General features: G+C 45.6%; 1 protein-coding gene across 1 annotated transcript in view; it reads right to left on the bottom strand.

Moving 5' to 3' along the window:
• SHROOM3 (shroom family member 3) overlaps positions 1–12441 on the bottom strand; it is an 87720-nt gene that overhangs the window by 58984 nt on the left and 16295 nt on the right. The window contains exons 2-4 of the mRNA XM_047092265.1: positions 11827–11997; positions 10432–10502; positions 6556–6687 (exon numbers count right to left, since the gene is read on the bottom strand). Coding sequence (XP_046948221.1) covers positions 6556–6687; positions 10432–10502; positions 11827–11997 — 374 coding nt within the window. The remainder of the gene's footprint in view (positions 1–6555; positions 6688–10431; positions 10503–11826; positions 11998–12441) is intronic.

Raw genomic sequence — 12441 nt, 5'->3', positions numbered from 1 at the left:
AGCTCAGAAGAATGCTTCCCTCTTATTCACTTTCAAATGAAAGAATGCCAAATAAAACTTGAAAAACCAGCCCTGTGATCCTTCTCTGTGTTGGATAAAATAAGCAGTTCATATTTTCAGTTTTACCTTTTACATGGTCTGATGATCAGAGGAATCTCCATAGTAATCAATACTCCAATCACCTTGAGATCTAGAACATGACCATGACTGCTGCACCCACCTGTTCTTTCCCATGCCATATGTTCTCTTAAGTGACAGTATTCCCTAGAAGCAAGCACTCGCATTAAGCGGACCTCTGAGCAAAAACTTTGAATCAAGATTATATAAGAATAAAAGCGGATTCAAATGAGTGGGAATGGGGAAAAGATAATCAAGCATTTATACCTTCAGCTGTCATGGGGTTACATAATGTACAGCCGGCAATCTCAGTAACCACTTCTTTTCATGTAACTTTAAAGTTGAATGAGGAGACCTACCTTTCCTCTAACATTGAGAACACAGTCACAGGTTCCTTCTCTTCCAACAAATGTTGGCAATGAGAACAGAGAAGAACTTGGCTGCTAGGACACAGACAGCCATTCCTTGTGAGAAATGGAAACAGTCATCTAGGAATTCCCCAGGGAAATGGGGAAGCAAAGCCATGAAGTACACAACACAAAGCAATTGCTAATTTGAAGGAGATAAAAAGCCACTCCAAATACGCACGTGCATCCTAAGACATATGGTGACTGTGGGGCACCTGGGGGGCTCAGTCAGTTAAGCGTCCGACTCTAGGTTTGGGCTCAGGTCGTGATCTCACGGTTCCTGAGTTTGAGCCCTGCATCAGGCTCTCTGATGTCAGTGCAGAGCCTGCTTCGGATCCTCTGTCTCCCTCTCTCTCTGCCCCTCCCTTGCTCGCTCGCTCTCTCTCTCTCTCTCTCTCTCAAAAATAAATAACATTAAAAAAAAAAAAAGAAACTTAAAAAAAGGAAATATGATGACTGCATACACAGGAGAGAATAATTAAACATTCCTATGCAGAAATACTAATAGTACTGAATTACATGAATGCGCATATAATGAGAAACTTAAGCGTGCAGTTGTTTTTTTTTTTTTTATAAACAGGTACAACACAACATCAAAAAGACACCTGTGAAAGGCTTGTCAGTTGCGAACGCTGCAATGAAAGCGCGAACTCTCACTCTCACATAGTAGTGGACTTACCTTGTGGCAAACAGAAGCATCCTAGATAACAGCCCTCTGGCCAACTGCATGTCATATTCAGGGCTGGGATAAAAAGCCATCTCTCCCAACTACTGCCCTCTCTGCTCCTGTCGGGGTTGCAAAGGCTTCCCAACGGTCCCCTGCACCTCCCGTCACACCGCCCGAACCACCCGGAACTCGCTAAGCGTGCAGCTAGCTGGGTGGGACTCACATTCCCAGTCACCTCTGCAAAACGGCCAATTAAAATTCAATTCCTGCCAAATAAGAGGGAAGAAGAGAAGGTGACCCTTGGTAACTTTTCCGGCAAGAGCCAGCACCTTAGACAATAGCGTGCAGCTCAGAAATGCTAGAATTCCATTTTGTGGGCAGGAGGAGGAGGGAAGCAAGGAAAACCATCTGCTGATAAAATGCATCCAACTGGAATCAGGAAGTTCCCTTGGATGATCTCTGCCAAACCCTCAGCCTCCTTCACATGCAAAAATGCCACTGTCTGCAAAAGTGTGTGTTAATTGCTTTAAGCTTCCCAGTTTGGGAGGCTACTGAGGCAGGGGTCCAAATCAACATCCTCTGAGACCTGCTAGACACACTGTCCGGAGAACACGAAGTCAGCAGCCCCGGGACAAAACTCACTGCCAAGGGACGTACAAAGTCCCAGCTGAACTAACTGTGTTGCTCCGCTGAGAATTAGGAGTGAAACCCTGAGCTTGTGTTATCTGTTTGTCTTGATTTATTTTACAGAGCACAGACCACCATGTGGTAAATGCTTAGTGAGTAAATGAGGCTGTTATTATAATGATGGTACGACTGGTGGGGGTGGGGGGAGAGGTTTGTGGAGGAAAGCACTGGTTCAGGAAATACTGAATTTCAAGCTAGAACATTTTGTCTCCTTTACCAACTCACTGAACTAGCCTGGCCGAAGGCTTGACAGGTTTTACGGAGATGTTCCTGTTAAGATAATGAGATCACAGGATTCCTACTGACAGAGTTAGATAAGAGAGCATTCAGGGGTCTCAGCAGGAAGGGAAGGATGGGATTGGATCTGTGAGAATATTAAGCCCTGGGCCAGAAAGAGTTTCTCTCTCTAAATCTGGTTGCTTGGCTGGTCGCTGTCTACATCTGGGGGAGGATGGAGTTTCTTGCTCTTACTCTTGTTTTTCTTATGCGTAAATGAGGAAAATCCTTCCTGGCTATTTGCTCCATGAAAAAGGAACTATCTATAACTCTGACCCAGTGCACTTGGAATTGGCTCATGAAGTAGCCCCAGCACTTTCCAATTCCAAGAGTTGCGACTTATCACAAAGTAGACTTGCTCAATGGCCACTACTAACCTACCAACTCGACACTTAGAAGACTCCTAAGAAGCTGATAAGCACATCATTTCTGCCCAAAGTGGAAGACCAGGACATCAGCACCTCACCCCTTTCCATATTTCAAGACAGGATTTAGACCAGAGCCAGCCTGAAAGAGAAACAATGACCAAAGCTGGAATAATGTAAGCAATGAAAATAATGTAAGAGCAAAAGTGCATTGGATTACAACACAGAGAAGAAAATAAACATGAAGGAGTCCTTACTGATACAGTTAAAATAAGTAGGGAAAGAGACAGCTCTTCCTTACAGAAGAATTCCAACTAATAAATACAGAAGGAATGAAGAAAATATGGAATCACCTTAGAACATTATAGTAATCACTGTTGCAGGGACTATATCCACCAATGGAGAAAGTCTGAGGACAAATAGGATATTCACATAGTCTCAAAGTTATCTCTGCCAAGATATTAATTACAAAGAGATGAATAACTGTACGGTAGAGAAACCTGGCAGACTTTACCTCAACCCAGTCATCAAGGTTGACATCACCAGGAGTAAAACATATGGACATAACGTAATCCCTGATAGGACATGCAACCAGGACGCCATCACTTCTGTGGTATTCTTGCCAAAAATGTATAGCTTCAATCTAATCATGAGACAATATCAAACAAACCCAAAAAGAAGGCATTCTACAAAATAACTCGCCCATACTCTTTCAGTGTGTCAAGGTTGGAAAAGACAAGGAAAAACTAAGGAAATATCAGATTAGAGGAAACTAAGGAAACATGCCAAATACAATATAGAATCCTGGAACAAAAAAGGGATATTCATAGGGGGAAAAATGATAAAAACTGAATAAAGTCTTCTGTATATAGCCTGTAGTTAATAGCATTTTATCAATAGCAATTTCTTAGTTGTTTTTCAATATATGAAATTTATTGTCAAATTGGTTTCCATACAACACCCAGTGCTCATCCCAAAAGGTGCCCTCCTCAATACCCCTCACCCACCCTCCCATCCCTCCCACCCCCCATCAACCCTCAGTTTGTTCTCAGTTTTTAAGAGTCTCTTATGCTCTGGCTCTCTTCCACTCTAACCTCTTTTTTTTTTTTTTCCTTCCCCTCCCCCATGGGTTTCTGTTAAGTTTCTCAGGATCCACATAAGAGTGAAACCATATGGTATCTGTCTTTCTCTGTATGGCTTATTTCACTTAGCATCACACTCTCCAGTTCCATCCACGTTGCTACAAAGGGCCGTATTTCATTCTTTCTCATTGCCACGTAGTACTCCATTGTGTATATAAACCACAATTTCTTTATCCATTCATCAGTTGATGGACATTTAGGCTCTTTCCATAATTTGGCTATTGTTGAGAGTGCTGCTATAAACATTGGGGTACAAGTGCCCCTATGCATCAGTACTCCTATATCCCTTGGGTAAATTCCTAGCAGTGCTATTGCTGGGTCATAAGGTAGGTCTATTTTTAATTTTCTGAGGAACCTCCACACTGTTTTCCAGAGTGGCTGCACCAATTTGCATTCCCACCAACAGTGCAAGAGGGTTCCCGTTTCTCCACATCCTCTCCAGCATCTATAGTCTCCTGATTTGTTCATTTTGGCCACTCTGACTGGCGTGAGATGATATCTGAGTGTGGTTTTGATTTGTATTTCCCTGATAAGGAGCGACGTTGAGCATCTTTTCATGTGCCTGTTGGCCATCCGGATGTCTTCTTTAGAGAAGTGTCTATTCATGTTTTCTGCCCATTTCTGGGTTATTTGTTTTTCGGGTGTGGAGTTTGGTGAGCTCTTTATAGATTTTGGATACTAGCCCTTTGTCCGATATGTCATTTGCAAATATCTTTTCCCATTCCGTTGGTCCTTTTAGTTTTGTTGGTTGTTTCCTTTGCTGTGCAGAAGCTTTTTATCTTCATAAGGTCCCAGTAGCAATTTCTTAGTTTTGATATTTGGATTATGATAATAAAAGATGTAAACATTAGGGAGAGCTAGGTGATGGGTGTACTGGAAATCTCTGTACTATTTTTGCAACTTTTTTATGACTCTAAAATTATTTTGAAATAAAAAGTAAAACCCAAAATGGGCAGGATTTAGGATCGGAGTATAATTGGATGAGAACCACTCCCATTTCCAAGTTCAGTCCTACATCAGTAACACTTGGCATACAGAGATCTCTTCCTCTAGGAAAGAGGAAGCCAGCTATTGCAGGGGCTTACAATAAATATAGTTGTGGAGTCAAGACACACACGTGAAATTCCTAGAGTATACGGAGTTAAAGGGATATGCGTGGGAGCAATGTATCCTTTTTAAAAAGGAAGTTGCTTGCCCATCCACTCCCTTCCTGTCCCCCTTCACACAGACAGACCACTGATGGCCAGCTTTGACCATGCTGATGAAGGCAACCCCCCAAATTTTTTTTAACGTTTATTTATTATTGAGACAGAGAGACACAGAGCGTGAGCAGGGGAGGGGTAGAGAGAGGGGAGACACAGAATCTGAAGTAGACTCCAGGCTCTGAGCTGTCAGCACAGAGCCCAACAATGGGGCTTGAACCCACAGACCGTGAGATCGTGATCTGAGCCGAAGTCAGTCACCTAACCAACTGAGCCACCCAGGTGCCCCAACCCCAGCTCATTTTAAAGACTGTCTCTTCATGGATAGGACACCATCCAGGTATACAATCAGGTTCATTTGTTTCATCCAACTGTTAAAGATCGATTTATAAAATCTTTTCATTGTTTCAAGCTCAAACTCAGGTCTGTGTGATTCCAGTGCTCAAGTACGGCTTCAGTCAATCTATGCTCTTCCTGCCTTCATCAGCCTAATGGTCCCACACTTATTCCCAAGGGCCCCACTGGCAGCAGCGTGGAAGTCACACTCTTTAATCTGTCTTCTCCCTTCTCCCATCCTCATCTGCTATCGATCTGCTTCCTAAATTCATCTCGAATCATGTCTCCTCTCTTGTCCCATCACCGCTTGTGTGGTTCAATCCCGATCATTTCCTTCCCAGGCTATCGCAGTAACTTCTTAACTACAACCTCTGGCCTTGAGCACGTTGGTGCTGATGGCACACCAACCTACACAGCCCAGTGGAGTCTTCCCAAGTAGAAGGCTCTGGTTCTCTACATTGACAATCCAAGGAGGCTAAAGGACATAGTTCTCAGGGCTCTGCCTCTTCAGGCTGGCCCCAGAACAGCCTTTGCCAGCTGGCTCCCTTGTAGCCAGCACCTTCTGCAAATCTCACCTGTCCTCTACCAGTAACCGAATTCCCACAGCTGTGGGAGCACACAGGAGCACAGAGGATGCACAGGTGACTAGCTGCAAATGTTTTTTAGGCTAACTTTACAATATCAGGACACTCCTCAGTTAACAGAGGACAAGAGTTTTATATGATCATCAGTTCAAAGACGAATTAATCTTGCTATACAATTTAACACATTTGTCATTTCCAAAGTGTAAGACCTTGGTTGGTATATTGCTGTGAGTGTTTTTCATTGTAGTTTCAAAAACAGTTACGGATGTGTTTTTTAAAAAGATATCTGAATCAGGGGTGCCTGGGTGGCTCAGCTGGTAAAGCTTCTGACTTCAGCTCAGGTCATGATCTCGCGGTTCATGAGTTCGAGCCTCGCGTCGGGCTCTGTGCTGACAGCTCAGAGCCTGGAGCCTGCTTCGGATTCTGTGTCTCCCTCTCTCTCTTCCCCTCCCCTCCTCACACTATGTCTGTCTCTCTCTCTCTCTCTCTCTCTCTCTCTCTCTCTCTCTCAAAAATAAACAAACATACAAAAAGAAAAAAGAGAGAGAGATCTGACTCAAATGATTTGAGGGAGCCCCAGACTACCTCCCGGGAACTTTAGGGTTCTTCAGAACCTATTTTTAAAACCATCAATATTGTACTCTGAGCTGCTATCAGACCTCCTTGTTCAGCCCCTCCTACCTGTATCTTGACCAGCCTTGCCCCAGTCCCTTTTCTTCCAGCAGCCGAATTCCTTTTCTGAACTGCTTGGCACAGACTCTGTGTCTCTTACCTGTGCTTCGGCCGAAGCTTAACTCCTCCTGACCATGCTGCTTTCCTGTGCTGGGGGTCCGAGGTGAGGGGCTCTGGGCTGAGGGAGTCAGAGGTACCGGTACCTGCAGGGCCTGGGTCTGCACACGCATCTCTGGCAAAACAAAAGAATGGGAAAACGGGAAAATATGATGGTGTTCATGGGAAGGGCGCACTAATGAATCAACAAGAAAAATGCATGAAAATTAACAGAGGGGTTAAAGCAGAACTGCAGGCTGAGTGCAGAGTTCTCAGCCTGCACCCACTGAAGTGCTCTGCTCCAAAGAAGGCAGGCCCATGCCTGCGGGGCTTCATCCTTTCCCATCTATGTTTCTGTACAGCACTAAAGTAGACTTCCCAGTTTAAAATACCAGGTTTTCCAACCAAGGGGGAAGAGACACTACAATGAAGGTGAACTCCCCCTATATTTCAGCCTCCATCAGTAAATAAGTGAGAAACTGGACTCACTAAAGCAAATGGCCAGGCAACATCCCTGAAACCCAGGCCCCACTGCCTCCCTTCTTTTTTTTAATGTTTATTTTGAGAGAGAGTGCGTTTGCGTGAAGAGGAGGAGGAGGAGGAGGAGGAGAAGGAGGAGGAGGAGGAGAGAGACAGACAGACAGAGAGAGTCCCAAGCAGGCTCCGTGCCATCAGAGCAGAGCCCGAAATGGGGCTTGATCTCACAAACTGTGACCAGAGCGGAAATCAAGAGTCAGACGTTTACCCGACTGAGCCACCCAGGCACCCCAGACCACTGCCTCCCTTCTCAATTCATTATAAGGAGAGTGACCTCCAAGGGGAGCAGGCCTCCTCTGTTCAGTGAGTGGCAGCTCAGAAGAGCATGCCAACTCTTAAGCCTTAGCTGTTTCAGATTGTCTAGATTCCACCGTGCTGGAGGCAAGCCTTTTATGTGTCCATTTAAGTCCACCCTCCCACCCCCCAGGTCCCTAACACCATTCTCTTTTCCTCCCCAGTCCCAGGCAGTCAGAGAAAATTTTAAGCCCTGCGTGACCAATATGTGGCACACATTCTGCCACAAGAACAGGTGTATTTCTTCCCCTTAGGAGACTCTCAGCTTCTGAATTTCCAAATGCCTAACTTGAAGGCCTCCTCTTGATCAGACGGTCGCCTGCATCAGGCTCTGAAGCAGTTTTGTCATTATTCTGCTCTGCTGGGTACCAGTGATGTGTTTTCAGTGTGGGTCTTTGAGGATCATTCTGAGACTAGGAGAGCCTACCGGTGGCCCCCACACATGTCCTGTGAGCAGGAATCGGAGAAGAGGCAAATGCATGCAGCTTCTCCTCTGTGTGAGCCTTGGCTGAGAAGAGGTGGGATTATCAAACGGCTGTCAATTTCTTCTATTTCAGGACACAGAGGGAGATGACCAAGGAGTTTCCATTTCTAAGATATGCTTCCTTAGCTAAGTACCCTTACCCCTTTCTGTACATTACTTTTTCTCATCAAATTTAGGATTCCTGGAGTTGAGTATGGTCAATATAAGTCTAGGCTTGAAGTCTGAAGGCTCAGTTGAGGTTCTGTCACTTAAATGAAAGACATTGGGCAAATGCCCTCTGAACCTAGGCCCCACATCTGTAATATAAATATAAGAGGCAGGGCACAGCATGACTAGGGGGCTGGTTCCGTAGGCAGCCTCTCTGATTTGGAGTCCTGACTCTTCCTACTGACTAGCTCTGTGACTCTGACCCCTCTGTGTCCTGGCTGTCTCATCTCTGATAGGGGCGTAAAAGAACACTGTTTTTCATAGAGCTGTTGAGAAGCTGAAGCTAATTCAGATGAAGCACTTAGGATAGAGCCTGGCACATGCTCAGTACTCAGCAAATTAGCCAATATTATCATGCCCATCTTGCGAAATTGCTGCTAAGTCTTCTAAATGATGTCTGTTACCTGTCTAGCACACTGCCTACAGGTGGTATTTGAATTATTTTCACAATCATTTTACTGCAGTACCTCCATGTTAGAAGTCCTTTCAGCAAAGATGTTCTACGAAACAGACACCACTAAAAAGACCGTATCTATGCTGGGAATAATCGCAGGAAGAGCTTTGGCCAGAGAGTTAATATGTCAAAGCCTTTTGCAGAATTCATCCGTGGTCCCCAATTAGGATTACTCCTACAACCCTCAGAGGCACCAACACCACCTGGCTTAAACCAGGGGCGGAAAACAGACTCAAGGGTATCTCACCATCAGATGTGTGAATGTAAAGATTACATGTGCGTCACGAGCACACCCAGGACCACTCACCGGTATAATCCATTCTGACAGCAAGCTTTCCTTTCTAGTCTCCTCTAGATGCCTATGTGTCTGCTAGTGGAGAGCAAAGGCCAAGCCTGAGCTTTCATAAAACCTCTGTGGCATTTAATACCTTCCTCATTTGGGGCCTGAACCACAATTGCTGGCTCTGTCCTTTCTGCACCACAGCGAAGCCCTTTCCTCTTTCCTCGCCCGCTCCCCCTTCCTGGGAGGTGCCAGGTGATGGAAGGTCCAGGAGGGCACTGTCACGGGGAAGGGTTGGCAGGAAGGACAGGCAAATGGGAAAGAGATGGAAGCACAAGGAACAGGAGATGATCTCATCCTTTCAAGGACTTTCGATACAGGATTCCTCGCAACCCTAGGAAAGCAGAGACCGGCACCCCAGCATTGCTCTCCAGGCCACTGGCTGTCTGGTCACCTGCCACCTCCAGGAGACCGACTGAGGTCAGCAACTGGGTGTGAGGGTTCATGGAACTCATGTAGCTTGTTGCTGACTGCGGTCCCCCCACTCCCCCCCTTGCTAAACCACAGCACGGCCTCCCTGCTAATCTACGCCTCCCCCCACCCTGGATGGGCTGGCTCCAGAGGCCAGATGGAGGTCCTGGCACTCTGTGAGTGGGCTTTCTGGATGTATCATACAAACTAGAAAAGAGGCTAGAGAGAATGCAGGAAGAATCGCCAGCACCTAGAACACAGCTTTTCTGCCTTAAACTCTTTCTAGAATCATCTGGACGACAAACATTTAAAACATTTATATGTTCTAATGAAAAAAAAAAATCCATGATGAATCTAGACCTAAATTAGTCATGGAATGAGTGTTGGGAAGCCTATTACCCCAAAGACCTCCCCGTTGGACTCCTCACTTCGCCTTTTAATCCCCTCGCCAGTTATCTTATCTGCACCTTGAACTTGGCCTGTCTCTGCAATGCACATTTTCCCACCCATCTAAGGTTACTATGCTTCCGGCCTCTCAGCAGAGTGGAACTGGCAAAGCCTACAATGTGCTCTGATCTCGTGCCCCACTGGTGCTACTGTGATTCCACACGCCCGGGACAGATTATTCCAAGTCTTTCCTATAGAAGGAGATGTGTGCTTTCCCATATATCAGGAGTCATTCTCACAACTTCTCTATAAAGGCAAAACCTAATTGTTTGAGCCCCGTCTTCCAGATGAATATGCCGAGACAGACAGGTTGTATATCTTGGCTCAAACCATACATGGAATCACACTCACGCGGGATAAAAATCACCAACCATCAGTTACTCTTCTTCCTTTCAGTGTAAAAGCTTCAAACTTGTTTAGTTTATACCACAAATTCTGTAGGCCTTCGAAGTACACCCAGATTTGGTCAGAATGGGTGGAGATGGTGATGGTGGGGACTTTAACTAAACATGTTGCCAAATGAGCTTATTTTTTAGTTAAAAGATACTCAAAGGTAGACACCCACAGATACACTGCAGAAGCCTTAGACTCAATGAAACAAGTTCAAGTGAAAAAATACAGTGGTAAACCATATGCCTCTCCAGCCTTAAGGAGCTACTTCCAGATCCCAAAAGGCACCACATTCTCCTGGCTTATCCATACTTGCCCTTCAGGTTTCGGTTTGGGCATCATCTCCTCCGGGTGCAAGTTGGCATGAGGTGCTGCGCCCCGTGCTAGCTATAGGTGTGCATTTCAAAGCGCAATGCACACTGTCTTCTGACCACCTGTTTGCTGGTCTGTCTTTCTCTACATGCTTAGAAAGGCAAGCAGACCAGCTTGCTGCCTGGCACACTGAGTCGCTTGATAATCATTTGTTACATGAACGAAATATTGCCAAATGTTCAACAGATCTGTAACGTGTCTTCCTTCCCATCTCCTTTTTGTTCATTTAACTGGCTGGCAAAGCTAATGAGGGTTGCGGGGGCGGGGGGAACTGTTTGTATATTGCTTCTTGCTCTTCCCCAGTCTCAAGATCAAGGTTTAGGAGGAGCTAAAAACAAAATTGTGAACCACAATCCTCTTGTCATCTTTCTTCCCCAGACAGTTAAGAAACAAGAAATCCAGGCCAACTGCCTCCATTTCTACTCCCTGTGATGATTACACTCATATTTTGTCCACCCTCTCCCCCACCACCCCCAATATTCCTAACTCATGAATATACACTGGCTACTTTACTATTTGATATTTTAGTAGAGTTATTCACTGCTTTCTGAACTGAGTGTCAGCCAACATCAGAAGTTCCAGATCATTCTGTTCCCTGTGGCTCTCCTGAACAGCATGAAAATTGGGGGGAGGCCTGGAGAAGCTGGAGTAAGAGCTGTGAGGAACTGAGCCAGACATTTTAAATGGTCTTTCCAGATCCCTTTAGATTCCTGCTTTCTACTGAGTTTAAATACTTTTATTTTGTCTTGGGGCAGAGTGGCAAAGAATCATCTCTCCTTGGCAGGGACTGTTACAACATTAGGGAAATGCAGCAATTCCTCCCTTTTTGTGGTGTTTCATCCAACAGGGAAGAGCTTCCTCACTGGCTGCTTCCACTCCTGTCCCCCTTCAATCCAGCGTCTACCCAGCAGCCAGTGACACTTTTAAAAAATGTACATGGCTCAGGGCACCTGGGTGGCTTGGTCAGTTGAGCATCCGTCTCTTGATTTTAGCTCAGGTCATGGGATCGAGCTCCTCGTTGAGCTCTTTGAGGAGCCTGGTGACTGCTTGAGATTCTCTCTCTCTCTCTCTCTCTCTCTCTCTCTCTCTCTTCCCTGTTCACACTCTAAAATTTCTTTTTAAAATTTTAAAAATAAAAAATAAATTAAAAAAATGCAAATGGCTCATGTCACTTTCTAATAAAACCCTGTGTATCTACCCCCTGCACTTCAGATAGAATTCAAGTTCCTTAAGTTGGCTGTTGAGGCCCAAGTGACCTGGCTTCCAGTCCTCCCTTACACATCACCCACCTACTTCGCCCTGACCTCACAGGCCAGCCTTAAGCTCCCATCCCACCAACCTCTTCACCTTCACACATGCTGTTCCCACTGCCCGGAACAGTCTTCCTCCCAATTTCTTCACTTGGCTGGCTCCTCCTTAGCCTTCTGGTCCCAGGTCGAACATCACCCCAGCTACTGCCAAAGTCTCTTTCCTGGCACCTGGTCTTTTCTTTCATGGCACTACTGGCCGCCTGTGATTATTCACTGGCACATGGTCTATTTCCTCTACTAAATGGCAAGCTCAGTGAGGTCTGGGCCCCTGGCTGGTCTGTCTCCAATTTTGTTTTTTTAAGCCACTACACACCTCGGGCCTAGCACATTGAGTGGTTCACAGTAGGCACATAATACAGATTTGTTGAATGGATCACAGGAGACTGTAAAAGGACTAGTTGGGATGCATCCAGAATGGAGCTCTCTGCCTGTCAACTCTTAAAGGTATTAAGTTCTTTACTGCACGTGTTTTGGGGAAGGTGGTTCTCTCTTCTTTCAGTTGCTTCCTCTACAAGACTGTCAGCCAATTTCTTTGAGAAAGCACAGTTTGGCCCTATTGGTCCATCTCATTAGCAGCAGGGTTTGTGGGGTGGGGAGGACCGGTGTTGAGGGACCTTGGCCGAGCCTTCCAAACAAACAGTTGG

This window comes from Lynx rufus, unplaced genomic scaffold, assembly GCF_022079265.1.
Source record: "Lynx rufus isolate CCGP_SWC_20201006 ecotype Redwood Valley unplaced genomic scaffold, mLynRuf1.p SCAF_3, whole genome shotgun sequence".
Taxonomy (NCBI): Eukaryota; Metazoa; Chordata; class Mammalia; order Carnivora; family Felidae; genus Lynx; species Lynx rufus.
The sequence above is the reverse complement of the archived record's forward strand: the minus strand, read 5'-3'. Positions and strand labels throughout refer to the sequence as shown.